Genomic DNA, 17,123 nt, shown 5'->3' with positions numbered 1-17,123 from the left:
ACCTGGTTGCATGTCTGTGAGAGGAGACCTAGAGCGCTCACTCATTTCTCATTATCAGCTAATCTATCAAAAATAATTCAATAACTGTAAGTGAGTCAGCTGATTTGACTTAAGACCTTTTATTAGGATGCCTTTAAGAATTATCAGAAATAAATAGGGAGCTTCTGAGCAGAAACTGAGTTGTCACTCACACAGAGTACTAATCTGGTACTCAGATTAGTGGCCTCATCTGTACCACAAAACAGAAAGGGGCCTGGAGAAATCTGGGGTTACCTTTACATTCCTGAGCAGGCCTCCCACATCACCACAACCAGTAAATGTGTTGAAGTCATGGCATCAGGATTTCTGAGTTCAGTTAAATACCACAACTCAGTTTTGTAAAAATCAATCTTAAAATGCTTGGTTTTAATCTTTATTCTCCCACTTTTAAAAATAGCACATGTTGCATAAGTCTCACATTACCAAAGATTGAAAATTCCACAGAATCCTACCCTCAGAGATGTATTATTCCAGGTTTTGGGGGCCATATAGTAGTAAACAAACAGACCAAGTGGAATTCTACTACCATTAGAATATATTCTATTCTCCTCTTGTGCAAGTTTTCAAACAGTTCTGACAAATAATTCAACTGACCAGTTTCTTCAGAGAGCTTTATGGATCTGTTTTCAGAGAGTCAATCAAACAGTGGATGGAAAAACCTCTAAGATTTTCTTGCCATTCAATATTAAATACTTCCCAAGGTATTAGAGGTGAATGAAATTTTTTTTAAAAAAGACTTTATTTATTTATTCATGAGAGACACAGAGAGAGAGGCAGAGACACAGGCAGAGGGAGAAGCAGGCTCCATGCAGGGAGCCCAATGTGGGACTTGATCCCTGGTCTCCAGGATCAGGCCCTTGGCTGAAGGCGGCGCTAAACCACTGAGCCACCCGGGCTGCCCTGAAAATTTTTTTTAAAAGGAAATGAATTCAATAAAGAGAAATAAACACTTCAGAAAATGAGGGCAGTTTCTTATCAAAGCAAAAACTACTAAATTCCAGTTTCAGCAAGTATCATAAAATGACTTTAAAATTCAGCTTTGGGAAACAGCCATCCTTTTAGGATCCTTTTAGCCATCCATTTACTACATCCATAAAAGTAATTCTGAAATCCTTCTCACTTAGTCAACACACGAGACCACCACATATACATACAGCCACTTAGAATTCCTTCCATTCTAAGTGAAATCAAATGAGAACCAGAATTGCTGCATATGAAAGAAGTGTCCATCAGCAGGGAGTCCAGAGTGGGGGGCTTGGAAAAGATTTCAGTTTTTGCAACTGGTAAAGGACAGTTTTGATTCAACCTCCCACAGCTTCATTTGTAACGCTTTCAAAACATCTTCCATCTATTGAATTGAAAAAAATATTTTCAGATACACATATGATTATGATTAAAATCGCACATGATTAAATTATTAACATATGTATTGCTAATGAGATTTATGAATATGTTATGCATTACACATGAAATTATTTAGAGGCATAAACTAAATTTTATGTAAATAAGGCATAATTCTATTATCAGTAGTTCTCAACCTCTAACCTAGAGCTCTTTTATACACTCATGGGTATCCTGCCTATCTGGCTGTGAGAAGATGTTAACATTCAAAACTCAGGTTGTTTATACCATGAGAATTGAATCAAATGAAATATAGTTTACTAGTTTTAGAATATATACTGTCTTGATTGAGGCATGAAATGTCTTATAATTTTTTTGATTAAGCTTTAGCTTAGTTTATAGTTTGGCTAACCCCCAAAATCAACTTTCCTAACAACTGAAATAAAATAAGCACTCTCTTACCATGAAAGCACTAAGATCAAAACAGATGCCATTCTGAGGATTATTTGTGGAGGAGCTCACTAAAAGAAGTTGTTCACACAAAGATATAAAAAGTACAGAACGGAATTACCTGCTTCAGAGACTTTTCTATTTCAACTCTGCTTTCAAGATTAAAAAGTTCTTTATCTTCTGACACAATTTGCTTTTCCGAGGATCCTAAGATATAACTGAAGTATAGTGCAGTACAAAGTTAAAATATGAAAATGAGGCAAATATTAAATTCATGTTAATTAAATAATATTAAAACTCTTAAGTATGTTACACTACATGTTTGTACTGAGTAAACACAAAATAACTACTTTTGTTAATAGCAACCTACATAGGAAGTTGTGCTGCATAAAATCATGTTTTTCTCCATAACAGATTTGTCCAGGTATTCCTACATATTTTCCAATATTCTGAGCATTTCATTACTGGAACAAGTTTGCTCTTTTGTTAACTGAGTGGCAAAAGATTAACACTCATAGTTCAAAATTCTATGATTAAAAAGTTTAAAAAGATCCAGAAGAAGCCACTGCATTTTTACTTTCTATAACTTTTTGGGAACATGTGTACTTTCAAATTTGACTTTTAGTAAATAACGTATGGAGTCAACTCTTCGTTACTTTAATCTGGCAACTTCAACGGTTATCTTCAAACTCACGTTCTGCTCGGGTCCCTGGGTTAGGAGACACTCTGCTGTAGAAAATACGGGATAAGAGAAATATGGCCTGCAAATGAGGAAAACAGGCCCACTGTTGCTAACCCAATAAATCTAAATGGCAAACAAGAAGGTGCTAGATTTCTCCGAAGAAAACTTGATTAACTTGCATTTCTTTCTAAGTCTTTCATCACTTGTAGCAACTTCAATGTCACTTCTTTTGTCAAATAAGAACAAGCTTGCTTTGGACACCTCAGTGAAAAATTGCATGGGAGGTGAAATTGCAGAAGCCAATTAACATCCAGTTTAGGAAGGAAGAATGAGATGAAGGAAATGAAGGGGCAGTGAATCATTTACAAAACTGTAAATTGGGGCGCCTGGCTGGCTTAGTCCATAGAGCATGTGACTCTTGGTCTTGGGGTCATGAGTTTGAGCCGACAATGGGTACAGAGACTACTTAAAGTCTTAAACAAAAAAGTAAATAAACACTTCTAAAACCAGCCAGGTTCCTTGGCATTAAAACTCTGCCCTAAGAGGTAACTTTTACCCTAAACTTCAGCTGTTCAGGAAAAAACAACTTCAATATTATAATCTCCTGTGGCAAACAGTCTTCCAATGTTTTCTTTTATACAGAAACTCATCACTTTTGAAAGTTTTGTACTAACCCAACTGAATTTCATGCCTTTCATGAAATTCACTTAATTTTCACACATCTTAGTAATTTCACACATCTTAGTAAAATTCCCATGGAGATTAAGGGAGCTTCTGTTTAGACCTGGGTCTTCTATTTATATATTTAAGCCAAAATAGATCTCTCTCCAGATAGACATACATGCTTACAACAATGAGCAATACCTGTTCTATCATCCTTTTGTTTAAGGACTGTAAGAGATTTATGAGTTTAAAATTTTGATCAACACCTGTCTACTTTCAAACAAGGTGGCATATTACAGTTATCAAAGAATAAGTAGCTGAGAAATCATAATTAGGAAAAAAAACACAGTCATATCTTTTCAGGAGAAAATCTAAGGAATTCAATGGCAGTGACAAAATACCTCAAGTAATGAAAAATATAGGCATTCTTTTCTTCTTAAATTGTTCTTTCCTGATATAGGAGGTTTTTAAACGTCTTTAAAGTCTTGAAGGTCACATCTTTTGTAGGATAAGTGAAAATACATTGGGGTCAAATGAGTTATTCAATTTTGTGTTTCTAACTGAATAAGGCTAATGAATTTAGAAGACCTTTAAGATATCTGAAACGCTTTAACTGACATCTGTCATCAGCCTCCTATTTACCTTGTTTCCGAACATGTACTTGTATAGAAATCTTGGAGAATGAAGGCACTTCCTCGCATACCTCAGAAAAAATAGGCGATTCCTTTTACTAGACCCATGAAAATAGCTGGACTTTGTATTTCTACTTTTTCCAGAATACCAAAGGGACTTCTCTCCTAACCAGTTTTTAAATTCCTAATTCTTGATGATATTTTAGGCAGCTAAAAACTAGGGGAGAAAATAAAATGAACGACACGTATTGATCCACACAACTGCTTAAAAAAAGTCCTATTGAATTAATTCAATTTTTAGGAAAAATTGAACATATTTTTTACTCTGGAAAAATGTTTTCACCGTGCTTGCTCTTTATAATTTAGAATGTATGATTTTCAAATACCAAATACATCAGGTCAAAACAAAACAACAAAAAATCACTGGCTTTATTGTCAGAAATTATTACTTAAAATTACATTTTAACCAAATAGTGTTGATTTAGTTTGGATGTTTTCATATTAATTTTTCTGCAAAAAACTGAGAAATCAGTTATGAGGTATCCATTTGTTTATCAAGCTTACCTTTCTTTTTTTTTTTTTTTTAAAGATTTTTATTTATTTATTCATAGAGACACAGAGAGAGAGAGAGAGAGAGAGAGGCAGAGACACAGGCAGAGGGAGAAGCAGGCTCCATGCAGGGAGCCTGAGGTGGGACTCGATTCCGGGTCTCCAGGATCACGCCCTGGGCTGCAGGCAGCACTAAACCGCTGTGCCACCAGGGCTGCCCTCAAGCTTACCTTTCAATGGCTTCAACACTGAGGCAAAACAAGTCTCTCTTGTAATCTAGATTCTTGGGTGTGCATCTATATACGTAGCCAAGATTGAGTGAGCACCCTGTGCAGTACAAAGTCTCCAGAATGCTGCAATGAAGAAGTGCCATTGTTTTAGCAAAGTAGCAACTCGTTATAACAAAAATCCCATTGTTACAAATCCATAAACATTTAACATTTAAGTTGCTAAAATATGTCAGTCCAACCTTACTAAGTCATGTGTATAAAGAAGGGGGGCGGGAAATGATAGTAAAATGTTTATATTAGAAATGTAGACAGTTAAGGGCAGCCCGGGTGGCTCAGCAGTTTAGCACTGCCTTCAGCCTAGGGTGTGATCCTGGAGACCCGGGATCAAGTCCCATGTCAGACTCCCTGCATGGAGCCTGCTTCTCCCTCAGCCCGTGTCTCTCTGCCTCTCTCTCTCATTCTCTGTGTTTCTCGTGAATAAATAAAATCTTAATAAAAAAAAAAAAAGAAATGTAGATAGTCACCTCGAGGCTACAGTGCCTTAAGCACTTAGTGACATACAGAAAAGTGACAAGAAAGAATACTGATGTAGTGTTTTTCTAGGATGTAAATGCCTCAATCTGGTATTAAGAAAAAGTATCTAAAATTTGAAAATAAGATAAGGATTCCACATGCCCTTTCAATGTCATATTGTCCAATATGACCATAGATAGATTTGTTTTATAATGATCCAGGGAACAAACATTTCAGGTTTGTAGGCCATGTGGTATCTGTTGCAATGATTCGCCTCTACTATTGTAGCACAGAAGCACCCACAGACAAGACATAACTGAATAGGCACTGTCCATGTTCCAATAAAAGTATATTTACAAAAAAAGTGCCTGGCCCATGGGCCATACTTTGCTCTCCTGGAAGGTAACACTGGTTGTTCACTAGTTACTATTGATTAGGGCCCAGACTCTCTGAAGTTAGATGATAACTTACAGAAAGATTAGTAAAATTAGTAATTTGTAAAATTATAAATAATTTTAGTCTAGTAAAGACACAAATGTTCTCTGCTAGTAGGAAAGGAAACTTCAAAGGCTGAGGCTTTATTGTCCTGTGGGACATTAACTAAATTTGTTCTACAGAGAGTATCCTCCTCTAAACCAGCTTTGCCATGTTCTGACTGCCTCAGTAATGAGTTAAATAAATCTCTAACATGTTCATCTATCTGTTAGGGTTGCCTTTCTCTTTTTAATTATACTTTGACCTAAAAAAATAAAATAATAATAATAATAATTATACTTTGACCTAACACTTTTCTTCCACTATGGATATGTTCCACATAGGCAACTCACAAATATTTTACTTAATGATTCATGTTCTTTACATAATTGTTCCTTCATTCTAGTTATTTCTCAGCTCAGGCTCTGCATATTTGAATATAATCTCCCCTACCAATGTTGATTCATGTCTTCTTTAAATCTTAGAATCCAGTCACCCAAATGCCTTGCCAAGCTGATCTATCCAAATTTGCCATTCTATAAATATCTATAATAAACCACAATCCCAACATATAGCAAATTGATGATAACTGAAGATTGAAATCTAGTGATCAGGGACACCTGGGTGGCTCAGCGGTTTGACGCCTGACTTTGGCTCAGGGCATGATTCTCGAGATCCAGGATCGAGTCCTGCATCGGGCTCCCTGCATGGAGCCTGCTTCTCCCTCTGCCTATGTCTCTGCCTATGTCTCTCATGAATAAATAAATAAATAAATAATATCTTTTAAAAATAAATACATAAATACATAAATCTAGTGATCATAATATACAACCCAAAAGATAGTTATTATTTCAAAAGAATTATATAATTCCTATTGATATTGAGCCACCTGTAATAACTAAATAGCTACTCCTGTTACCGAAAAAATGGAGCCAACCAAGACTCAAACAACATATTATAGACTGCATTATTGTTTACTTAAATATACCAAGAGACTTAACTACTGCATCTACATATGGAAGAAAATGCCCAATAAATTTTAAGTTCTCACTAGTGATAAAATTAGCTAGATAGTATGACACTGGTCATATATTAAGCTCCCACATGCTTTTATATTTTATTTTTTTTTTATTTTTTATATTTTATATTTTTATGTATATTCTAAATATTTTAATATTTTATATATGTTTTTTATATTTTATATTTCTTAGTAAATAAAGCCCGGGAGGCAACCCTATCTATACTACCAAGAGTGTACAGGAAAATCTAACCTCTATCTAACATCTAATCTAACATCTCTAATCTCATAATCTTGAGGCTGCCATACACAATTACCAAGATTGTGAACTAACATATAAGGTAGGTGTAATCAGCCAAGAAAAGCTACTTAAATAAACCCAAAATACAAAACACACTGATCAACGGATAGCATTGTTTTATCCCAAATTACCAAAATCAAAGTAAACACCAGTGAAGAATACACACAAACCCATTCATACTTCCAGAGTGATCTAAGGAATGATGACGAGAGTGTAGTTACAATTATTGCAGTGTCTTTCTGCTTTCACCACTGGCAAGGGTTTGGCCAGAACTCACCATTAACGCTGAACAACAATACTGAGAAAGCAGTGCCAGAAATCATGGAGTGATTTTCTGACAGAAATGAGTAAGGATGTGAGAACCTTAACAAATGACAGAACGAACCCAGGAAACAGCACGGCTACCTTTACAACACATTTCTGAGCCCCAGGGACTCTTGCTGACCAGCTACAGGCAGCTCAGGCAACTATTCCATAGGACAGGCATCCTAAGGCAATATGGTTATCTCCTCAAGTGTAGAATATGGGACCTTAGTCAATGTCCTGAATTTGAATTTGTGTGGCATAAATGATGGGTTCAAGAGACACACATAAACAGGACTAAATAACACTGGCTCACAGAGTAAGAGTCAGTGCCCCCTTACAGTTCTTATCAATCCTAAGAAGTGCTAGGAAGTCTTTAACACAAACCTCACAGCTGCAAATCTTTTAACAGTGAGAAAACAGACCTTAGGCTCAGATCAGGCAGGCAATAGCATCTCTGCTAGAGTTTAAATAACATCTGTTTTCATTGTGGTCCACTTCTAGTTAACAGCAAATGATATGGCAGTAATATTAGATTCCTTTTTAAATTTATTAAATAAAAATCCTGAGTCAATGTAATAAAAGCTATGAAGTACAAGATAGCAAAGGTGGTAGATGGATATGGCAAAAATGGTGAAATTGGCCTCAAAATGGCTAAAATTGGGAAGGAAAGAAGAAAAAACACTTTGCAAGAAGGAAGGAGAGATACAGGCATCATCCTAGCTCTAACTACTAAAAAGTCCTGTGGCTTTAGCAAACTTCTAATCTCCCTAAAGCCTTACTTTCTTCAAATGAGGAATATCTAAGGCTGGTTTTCCAAACTGAGGTCACCTGCAGCACATCTGTCACATCCACATACTACGTGTACTACTATTAATTTAATTCTCCTTAGAGTTTTTTTTTTTAAAAGATTTATTTATTTATTTATTCATGAGACACAGAAAGAGGCAGAGACACAGGCAGAGGGAGAAACAGCCTCCATGCAGGGAGCCCGATGCGGGACTCGATCCCGGGACTCCCGGATCACTCCGTGGGCCGAAGGCAGGCACCAAACCGCTGAGCCACCTAGAGATCCCAGAGTAATTTTTTCATTGAAATAATACTTTAGGGGGATCCCTGGGTGGCTCAGCAGTTTAGTGCCTCCTTTCAGCTCAGGGCACGATCCTGGAGTCCCAGGATCGAATGTCACATCAGGCTCCCTGCATGGAGCCTGCATCTCCCTCTGCCTATGTCTCTACCTCTCTGTGTGTCTCTCATGAATAAATAAATAAAATCTTAAAAAAAAAAAAAAAGAAAAGAAAAGAAAAGAAAGAAAGACTTTATTTGGATGGATACTCCAGTATTACTTTAAAATGAAAAACCAGGGGAAGCCCGGTGGCTCAGCGGTTTAGTGCCGCCTTCAGCCCAGGGTGCGATCTTGGAAACCTGGGGTGGAGTCTCATGTCGGGCTCCCTGCATGGAGCCTGCATCTCCCTCTGCCTGTCTGTATCTGTGTGTGTGTGTGTGTGTGTCTCATAAATAAATAAATAAAATCTTTAAAAATAAATAAATAAATAAAATAAAATGAAAAACCAGTATTTTTAAATACACACTAGAAAAACATACATGATTATTAATTTGTTTGGTTGTTTGTATATCACCTAAAGTTACTTCATATATATTGGTTAAGACCCGTTTTGGGCAACAATTAGATAAGGGAAAGCCTCCCATTCAGTTTATTGAGGATGCTACTTGTAGCAGTGGGTGGCAGATAATGCCAAGAGAGTGATCCCTTTGACCCTTGGAATGGCAGTACCGGGCCTGGGATCACTGAGCCCCTGTGCTGGTTGCTTCTGGCCTCATGCAGAGAGGCATGTACATGTGTATAAGTGTGATACTAGCATTTTCTATGGGTTACATGACATTAAAAAAAAAATACTATTGATCTAAGGCAACTTTGAGATTTTTATGATACATTTTCTTTTTCTACTTTTATTTTCAGTTTGCTTTAGCACTAAGCCCAAAGACCAAAAAGAGCGCAGTACGTAACTTAATATATTTAGAAATTCTTCCAACACGATATCTAAAAAAGATGGCCATCACTCAAGAATTGATACATTAAAATGACTGATTCTATACTGATCACCATGAATAAAGTCTTACCCCAATTAATCTTACCGGTAATGATTTTATTAAAGATTTTTAGTTGAAAAGTAAACATTTTCCCTAATACACATATTCACACAGATAAAAGCTTTACTCACCAACCATTTTCGTTCTTACGTTTGGATAGTATCTGTTCTTTATCCACAGAAACATTACAGGAAACACCTGGAGCAAAGTAACAATAATTCATTAATGTGGTTTGCTATAATATACGTGCAGATACTTAGAGAACCTCTAATTTAATTTTTACTTTAGAACTCTGAGAACCAGGGGGTCCCTGGGTGGCTCAGCGGTTTAGCGCCTGCCTTTAGCCCAGCGCATGATCTGGGAGTCCCAGGATTGAGTCCCAAGTCGGGCTCCCTGCATGGAGCCTGCTTCTCCCTCTGCCTGTGTCTCTGTCTCCTCTCTCTCTCTCCCTTTCTCTCTGTGTGTGTGTCTCTCATGAATAAATAAATAAAATTAAAAAAAAAAAAAAAAAAGAACTCAAAGAACCAGAGAAAATAACAGCCCAAAGTCACACATACACAAGGGTGGTTCAAAATTAAATGTACGGAGGTCTTCTGGAAAAAAGATGGCAGAATGAAAGTTATTTCCTTCTCTTTCTTGAAAACCACTGACATTAATAAAATGAGTAAAATTAAGGGGAAAATTCCACTGCCAGTAAAGCTTGGAACAATTGGAACCTCAATCACAGACTACAAAGAATGCCTATAAGGTATAATAAAATTGGGATAAAACCAAGAAAGATGCTAAAAGCCAATGTACACATCCCTAGATGTTAAGTGCGGAGATCTCCGGGACCTGTACAGAAATCTCTCCTTTAGACCATAACTTGAGAACAGGAAACATTTCCAGAGGGTCCAGGTCCAAGATACACTAAAGGAAGGGCATGGAATGGAGGGAAATGAAGAAGGGACATCACTCCTAAAAATGTCCAAAGCGACTGATTTCACCTCCTACAGTCCCCCTGAACTGGGTGAATTCCACCTTCATCAACCCAGCTGCCCAAATCAGAAAGCAGGGCATCACCCTTTATTCTTCATCCCCTCCATCCTGATCCCCCATATTCCACTCCACTGATAAGTCCTGTCAACTCCACCTCACACATTGCACTTCTGTTCCCAAGCCATCACTACCTCCTCTTGCCCAGACTATTGCACTAGCTCCTACTGACCTTCCACATCCATGCTTATTCTTCCCTTCAGTGCTTCCTCCAAAGAAACATCTGGGTCCTATCACCCCCTTGCTTAAACACCTCACTCAATAGAATAGATTCCAGTTCTGAAGAACGCCTTCCAAGGCCCTGAATTTGCTAGCCCCCTCCTTCCTCTCTTTTATTGCCTCCTTCCTCTTCATTCTGCTCTTCAGTCACAGAAGCCTCGGGGCCTTTGAACTAGCTGCTCCGTGCCTGGAAAAAGCAAAGAGCATGATCCCAAAATTGTACATGTTGTCAAGTTGTCATTCATGTAAAAGAGAACAGAAAGACATTTTCAACCACTCAAACTTGAAGTTTTCTTGGGGATTAGGGCAGAGGTTGGGAGGGTCTACTGATGACGATTAAAGAAATAAACAACTCAGGAATGAGAAAGCAATTAATAAGCTTTCTTGTATTAGTAAGAGTCCTGGAGTTGAAAAACAAAATCATGCAAATGTTACATTAAGGCTCAATGACCCTGCTATGGCTAGAGAACTGAACTTAAATGTTACAAACCTTGACGAAGTAAAAGTAATCAAACTAACTCAAACTGAGGCGGAGGGAATGGAAGTTAACCCAAGAGTTCATTTCTTTATCTTTCATGGCTGTAGTGGTGAATGGGAGGAGTAAATCGAATGGTCTAAAGCTGACAGTTTTTAAAATTTAAAAACTGATACAGAAAAAGTAAATAACGTAAGTGTTTTTATATATAAAACAAAAAAGAAAACAGGCAAAAAAAAAAAAAAGAAAAAAAGCATGTGACAAGATAGAAAAGAGGCAAGATAGAAAGTACAAGCAAAATGAAAGATTTAACACCAAACATACTATTTCTTGCCTACTAAAAAAGCGATGCTCCTACTGTATCAAAAATCTCAACCCAAGTGCAAGCTGTTCTAATGGCAGCAAGTCTGAAAACAATCTAGATTTCTATCAACAGATACAGATCAAGAGGATTAACAGTACCTCCGTTAGAAAAATCACTTAAGTGGCCCTTCCTAGACATTCTGAGCTCATGATACACAGTAACCCACTTAATCCTAACTACCCCACGAATGTACTATCCTCCTTTTACAGAGCACAAAACTGAAGCACAGACAGGTTAACTAATCCGCCCAAGAATACACAGCTATTAAGTGGCAAGTCAGGATTCAAATATAAGCAAGTCCAGAACCTCCATTACCATGCAATATTGCCTCTCAACAAGAGGACACCAGAAGTTCCTAAAAATGTAAGAAATATCATGTGGAAACATTCAATATATATACAATTTTTAAAAATAAGAATGCATAAATAGTATCTCAAGTGTGGTTTTTTTTTTTTTAATTTAAATTTGTTCATACATGCATGAAGGGTATCTGGAAGGATAAATGAAACTAAGGCATGTGAGTGTCAGTGTTGGGGGAGAAGTCTTTTTTACTTGTATACCCTTCTGCACCTATTAAAGTGCAAAGAATCTTCATGGTTACCACTTTGTAGCCCACCCGACCCACTGAACTAGATCTGTGAAGACAGGGCCCAGAAATCTGTTTCCATCAGCTTGCAGGTGACTTTTAGGCATGCTAACATTTGAGGGGCTGTTGCCCGGAGGGTGGGGGGAACGAAGCTGTAGAAAGCAGGTGTGTTCCTAAATCCTCTTCTCTGGGTGATGCGTGGGGCGGCGTATTCATTTTAATAACTAGTAAAGGGGCTCCCCAAGCCTACTGGCCGCCAGATCTCCAGCAGCTCTAATCTCCTCCAATATCCTTTAGTAGGTGCAAAGAAATCCCAATGAATTACCACAGGAAATAGATGTTCTTAGGCTTATGTTTAACAATCGAAAGGGACCCAGCAGTTAATGTCAATGAGCGAATGCATTTTTTGGAAAACAGCAGGTCCCAAAAAGTTCCAGGTAACTGGCGGACGTGCTGTTCTTCTGTCTTCTCAATGTTCTATCCCAAAAGGGAAAACATTCCACATAGGTCAATAAATCCCTGGTGAATTTCTGCCACTAAAATATTTCTAGAATTCAGAGCGTAAACTTGATCTTGATAACCACAAGTCCAAAAGGAATAGCCATTTTTACGCCCATTCAGAAAAACACGTGAACTGCTCCCCTAAAGAAATACTACGCAATCAACAATATGAGAGAGTAGTGGGAAAACATACAGGTAACTGGCAGAGCTAGTGTTAGAAGCTAGAACTCAAGCCACCTTCTTGACTTTTTTTTACTATTAACTCCTTCCTCCCCAATTCTCAAGGGATTATTGGTGCTTTTATTACAAGTTTCCTTTTTGAAATTTTTTTTTTCTGATAGTAACGTGTTCTGGCAACTCTATGGTTGTTAACACTTCCGAGAGGAAAGGCATCCGCTAACACAACTAATAAGATAAGAAAAATCAATCCTGACATCCCCCTGCAGGAATCAGGTAGCTGACAAGCTTAATTTCCCAAATAAACCAATAATAATATTACTTACCAACTGGCAGCTAGCTAATTACCAATTAACAGCTAGCTAATACCCCAAATGCTTACGGTTTAGTTGGTCATTTTTTACTGAGCAATGCACACAAAGATGCTGATTGAATCGCTGCTCTTCTGGGCTGGGGAGCCTGGGGGGGGAACCCCAGAAAAGGGACTCATCACTCGCGAGCCCAAGGTGCCAGGGTGACCATCCTCCTCCCCGTTTCCCAGGACAGCTCACCTTCCCAGATTTTCCTGCTTGTAAAAACCCCGGGCATACTCGAAATAACCCCCACCCCTTCTCCTCCCCGGTCGTTCGGTTGCTGCACCCCGGGAAAGGCGGCGGCCCCAGGCTCCTCCCCACCCCCACCCCCCTCTTCCACCCTCCGCGCGGCAACTGACAGCGCAGCAAGATGCAGTTGGCGTCCTCCTGGCTCGCCACCCAGCTCAGCGAGTCGCCCAGCGGCCGCCTGCAGCCAGAGCACAGAAACACCAGGGGCCTGTCCTCCTCCTCCTCCTCGGCCGGCTCCGCAGTCTCCTCGCGCCGCGTCCCCTTTGCACAGGCCACCGACGCGTCCCCGCTCACGGAGTTCCACATGCTTGTCCACTTCTGCAGCAGCTGGTGACGGCTCGAGTCTTCCGAGAGCCGCCTGCCCCACTTGTCCTTGTCGCCGCCACACGCACAGCTCGTAGAAGGGCATCCTTCCAGACAACCGGACGACCCGGCGCCCGCCATTCTTCCAAACCGCCCGCGCCGCGGAGCGTCACGGGAAATGCGCCGCTGCGCATGCGCGGGGCGGGGCAAGGAGGCGGAGGTCGGCAAGGGGCGTGGCCTAAGGGGGCGGAGCCTGAGGGAGATGAAACTGCGGGCAACCCGCTAGTGCGCATGCTCCTTGTCGGGCTGAGCCCAACCGGGTGATCTCTGGGGCTGAGTCAGATTTTCCATCATTAGGAGGTTGGAGCTGCTGCAGATCTGGCGGCCAGTAGGCTTGGGAGGCCGTGTTGAGCCCCTTTACTAGTTATTAAAATGAATAGGCCGGGCAGCCCGGATGGCTCAGTGGTTGAGCATCTGCCTTTGGCCCAGGTCATGACCCTAGAGACACAGGATCGAGTCCCACATCGGGCTCCCTGCATGGAGCCTGCTTCTCCCTCTGCCTGTGTCTCTGCCTCTCTCTCACTCTGTGTCTCTCATGATTAAATAAATAAAATCTTAAAAAAAAAAATGAATAGGCCGCCCCATGCACCACCCAGAGAAGAGGATTTAGGAACACACCTGCTCTCTACAGCCTCCGGGCAACAGCTCCCCAATTGTGAGCGTGCCTAAGAGTCACCTGCAAGCTGGGTGAAACAGATTTCTGGGCCCTGTCTTCACAGATCTAGTTCAGTGGGTCGGGTGGGCTACGAAGCGGTAACCGTGAAGCAAACTGGAAAAGCTATTTGCCTTCCCTGAGTTAAATGGGTCAGTACTGAGCCCGGGTTGTCAGGAGGACCAAGTGGATAGGATGTGCTTGAAAATAGTTTAACTGCAATGTACCGTGTCCATGTTAATTAGTCTCCAATCCGAGGAAAATTGCCTTCCCTCCTACTTTTTTTTGGTGTTCAAGCAAGCCTGACCTTCCTGAAAAAAAAAAAAAAAAAAAAAAAAGCCTGACCTCCCTGGACTGTTGTTCTCAAGCACAAGAGTATCTCTATACAACATTGATAGAACCCACATCTGTTCTTTGAGCAGGTGGGCAGTAACCTCTGAATTCAAAGGGGTGATCTCCTTGCCTCAGACTGCAGGTTCTTATCATCAACACCTGAATTCCGTGGTGGGATATCACAGTAAAGAAGGAATGCAAAGGTGCTGCTTGATTAGTTTCTCACCCATGCACTTTTGCCTTGGTAGGTCCATTCCCCTATTAATAATAATTATTATTATACGAATTACATTTTACAACTGTAATGCTATAAAGATGAATATATAAATATTGCAGACTAAAACATTTTCTTGGGACACCTGGGTGGCTCAGTGAGCAGTTTAGCGCCACCTTCGGCCCAGGGCGTGATCCTAGAGACCAGGGATCGAGTCTCACGTCGGGCTCCCTGCATGGAGCCTGCTTCTCCCTGTGCCTGTGTCTCTGCCTCTCTCTCTCTCTCTCTCTCTCTCTCTCTGTCTCTCATGAACAAATAAAATATTTTTAAAAATATATTAAAAAAAACATTTTCGTTGACCTTGAAGTTCCTTTTTTTTCCTTCTGATTTTAAAAGAAATTAAAACATCCTCATGGGGCTGTAAAAATATCACAGGCCCCAGGCACTGTACCTAATGGAGAAGTCGGCCCCAATGCAAAATGAATCCCTCTGTAATCACAAGTATGTTTGTATTATGAATATGAAATATATAGATCCCCCACAAAACCATATTTTATGTGGGACAAATGCTTGAGTAAGATGACCTTGGACTCAGTGGTGGCAGGTGCTTCCTGAACAACCATTCCAACCCCTTCCTCTTAGTTATACAGCTGGGAGATTTGCACAAGGTTGAGTTCAACCCTCATGTCCGCTAACATCACTCTCAATTCCAGAAATGGATCCCCAGAAGCTTAACCCAATTAGGTAACCCATCTCTCTTCCACTGTCACTGTGCAGTGAAGGCCCCACCCAAGACTTGAGTCAATCAGCACACTGTGCTCTCTTGGTGATAAGAATTGGTCAGTTGAGGGCAGCCCCGGTGGCGCAGCAGTTTAGCGCCTGCCTTTGGCCCAGGGCATGATCCTGGAGACCCTGGATTGAGTCCCATGTCAGGCTCCCTGCATGGGGCCTGCTTCTCCCTGTGCCTGTGTCTCTGCCTCTCTCTCTCTCTCTCTGTGTCTCTGTGAATAAATAAATAAAATCTTAAAAAAAAAAAAAAAAGAATTGGTCGGTTGAACAACTGCACCTAAGTTGCCAGGTTTTGTCCAGTCAGAGCAAATCTCAGGACTCTTGTTCAGTGGTTGAAGGAAGAGATGTCCTCTTTGCTCCCTGGGTATGAACAAGGAAACACATGCCTAGATTGCTTCAAGCAGCCATCCTGAAAACCCGGGGAAAGGCTGAACGAAAGAATCACAGAGTAACTGAGCATCCAACCTCTGGACTCTTTCAGGTACATGAACCAACAAATCCTCTTTATTGTGAAAGAGAGTTTAGACTGCTTTGTATTATCTAGCAACTGAAAGTGTCTGTAATGATCTGATACAGTATGTTAAAATTGAGATTTTGACTGGGACTCCCGGGTGAAGCAAAAATGACATACCACAATGTGCATGAGACAGATGGCCGCCCTCCCCTGGGGAGATGTCCAGAGTGGATGTTGGAGAATTAATTCCCTCCTGTCCTTAAACCTCCTCCCACATTTTGGCAATGTGAAGGACTGGAGAAAATGGCAGCCAAGATGACTTCGTAACAGTCAGGTTGTTGAGCTGTTTTAGTAGCATAACAAAGATGAGCCAGATAGGAACTTTGCTGGTTCAACCTTCCCACCTAGAATCTTAAATTCTGCCCAAGGTAACCTGGAAGGGTGAAGACTCTCCAGCAGTGAGCATCCAAGTATGGAAAGGCCTCTGGAGAACCAACCCAAGGGGAGATCTCCCTGGGTCATGGGTGGGCAGCTGGCGGTGGGAGTGCAGGGAGTTTCTGAGGGGCCAGGGGAGAGTTGGCTCTAACCATGCCAGGCCAGAGAGTGCAAAACCAGATTATGATAGAACCAATTAAAGCAAAAACTGTTTAGTCCCCTTTGTTCCCCATTTCAGCCTAGGAATGGAAATAGCAAGGAACGGATAAGGTGAGAAAGAAAGTAGAGCCAGCCATACACCCTTCCCGCACTAGAGGAAGGTGTCCACCTATGTGTTCCACCTGGGGAAGGAGGATTATAATTTTTATCCTGGAGAGAAGACTGAAGTGGTGATTAATATCTTGGACTGGATACTATCATTCTGCAACTGAAGTAGCTTCATAACTATTTACTCCCTAGAGAAGACACTCAAATTGCAATAATATAAGGAGGGTTTCTTTACAAAGTGTCAAACAAGAAAGGTATAGCCAGCATGTGGGAGAGATCCTCAAGGGATCGGGAACCCATGTTAACAGCCTTGACCCACAAGGACATGGGGAAGGCATTTTCCCAAAGCA

General features: G+C 40.4%; 1 protein-coding gene across 2 annotated transcripts; it reads right to left on the bottom strand.

The window, feature by feature from the left end:
* Nucleotides 1-399: 399 nt before the first annotated feature.
* MIS18A (MIS18 kinetochore protein A) lies at nt 400-13,720 on the bottom strand. 2 transcript variants are annotated; one of them, XM_041735074.1, is made up of 5 exons: nt 13,377-13,720; nt 9,439-9,505; nt 4,587-4,709; nt 1,952-2,048; nt 400-1,387 (listed from the first exon to the last, which is right to left on the bottom strand). In XM_041735074.1, the coding sequence occupies exons 1-5, from the start codon at nt 13,708-13,710 to the stop codon at nt 1,307-1,309; spliced, it is 702 nt and encodes a 233-aa protein (XP_041591008.1). In that variant the 5' UTR covers nt 13,711-13,720; the 3' UTR covers nt 400-1,306. The 2 variants fall into 2 exon arrangements, with proteins under 2 accessions (XP_041591008.1, XP_041591009.1); XM_041735075.1 differs by lacking the exon at nt 4,587-4,709.
* Nucleotides 13,721-17,123: the final 3,403 nt, after the last annotated feature.

The sequence above is a fragment of the Vulpes lagopus genome, chromosome 20 (assembly GCF_018345385.1).
Source record: "Vulpes lagopus strain Blue_001 chromosome 20, ASM1834538v1, whole genome shotgun sequence".
NCBI classification, from domain to species: domain Eukaryota; kingdom Metazoa; phylum Chordata; class Mammalia; order Carnivora; family Canidae; genus Vulpes; species Vulpes lagopus.
This window is presented reverse-complemented; position numbering and strand designations above follow the sequence as displayed.

What these genes read in the sequence shown, in the direction of transcription:
- MIS18A (XM_041735074.1), bottom strand. Translation starts at nt 13,710, where the DNA reads ATGGCGGGCGCCGGGTCGTCCGGTTGTCTGGAAGGATGCCCTTCTACG. An exon ending in CAACTGCATCTTGCTGCGCT is followed by an intron (nt 9,506 to 13,376) that starts GTCAGTTGCCGC and finishes ACTTTGCTCCAG; the next exon opens with GTGTTTCCTGTAATGTTTCT. An exon ending in AGTGTTGAAGCCATTGAAAG is followed by an intron (nt 2,049 to 4,586) that starts GTAAGCTTGAGG and finishes ACTATACTTCAG; the next exon opens with TTATATCTTAGGATCCTCGG.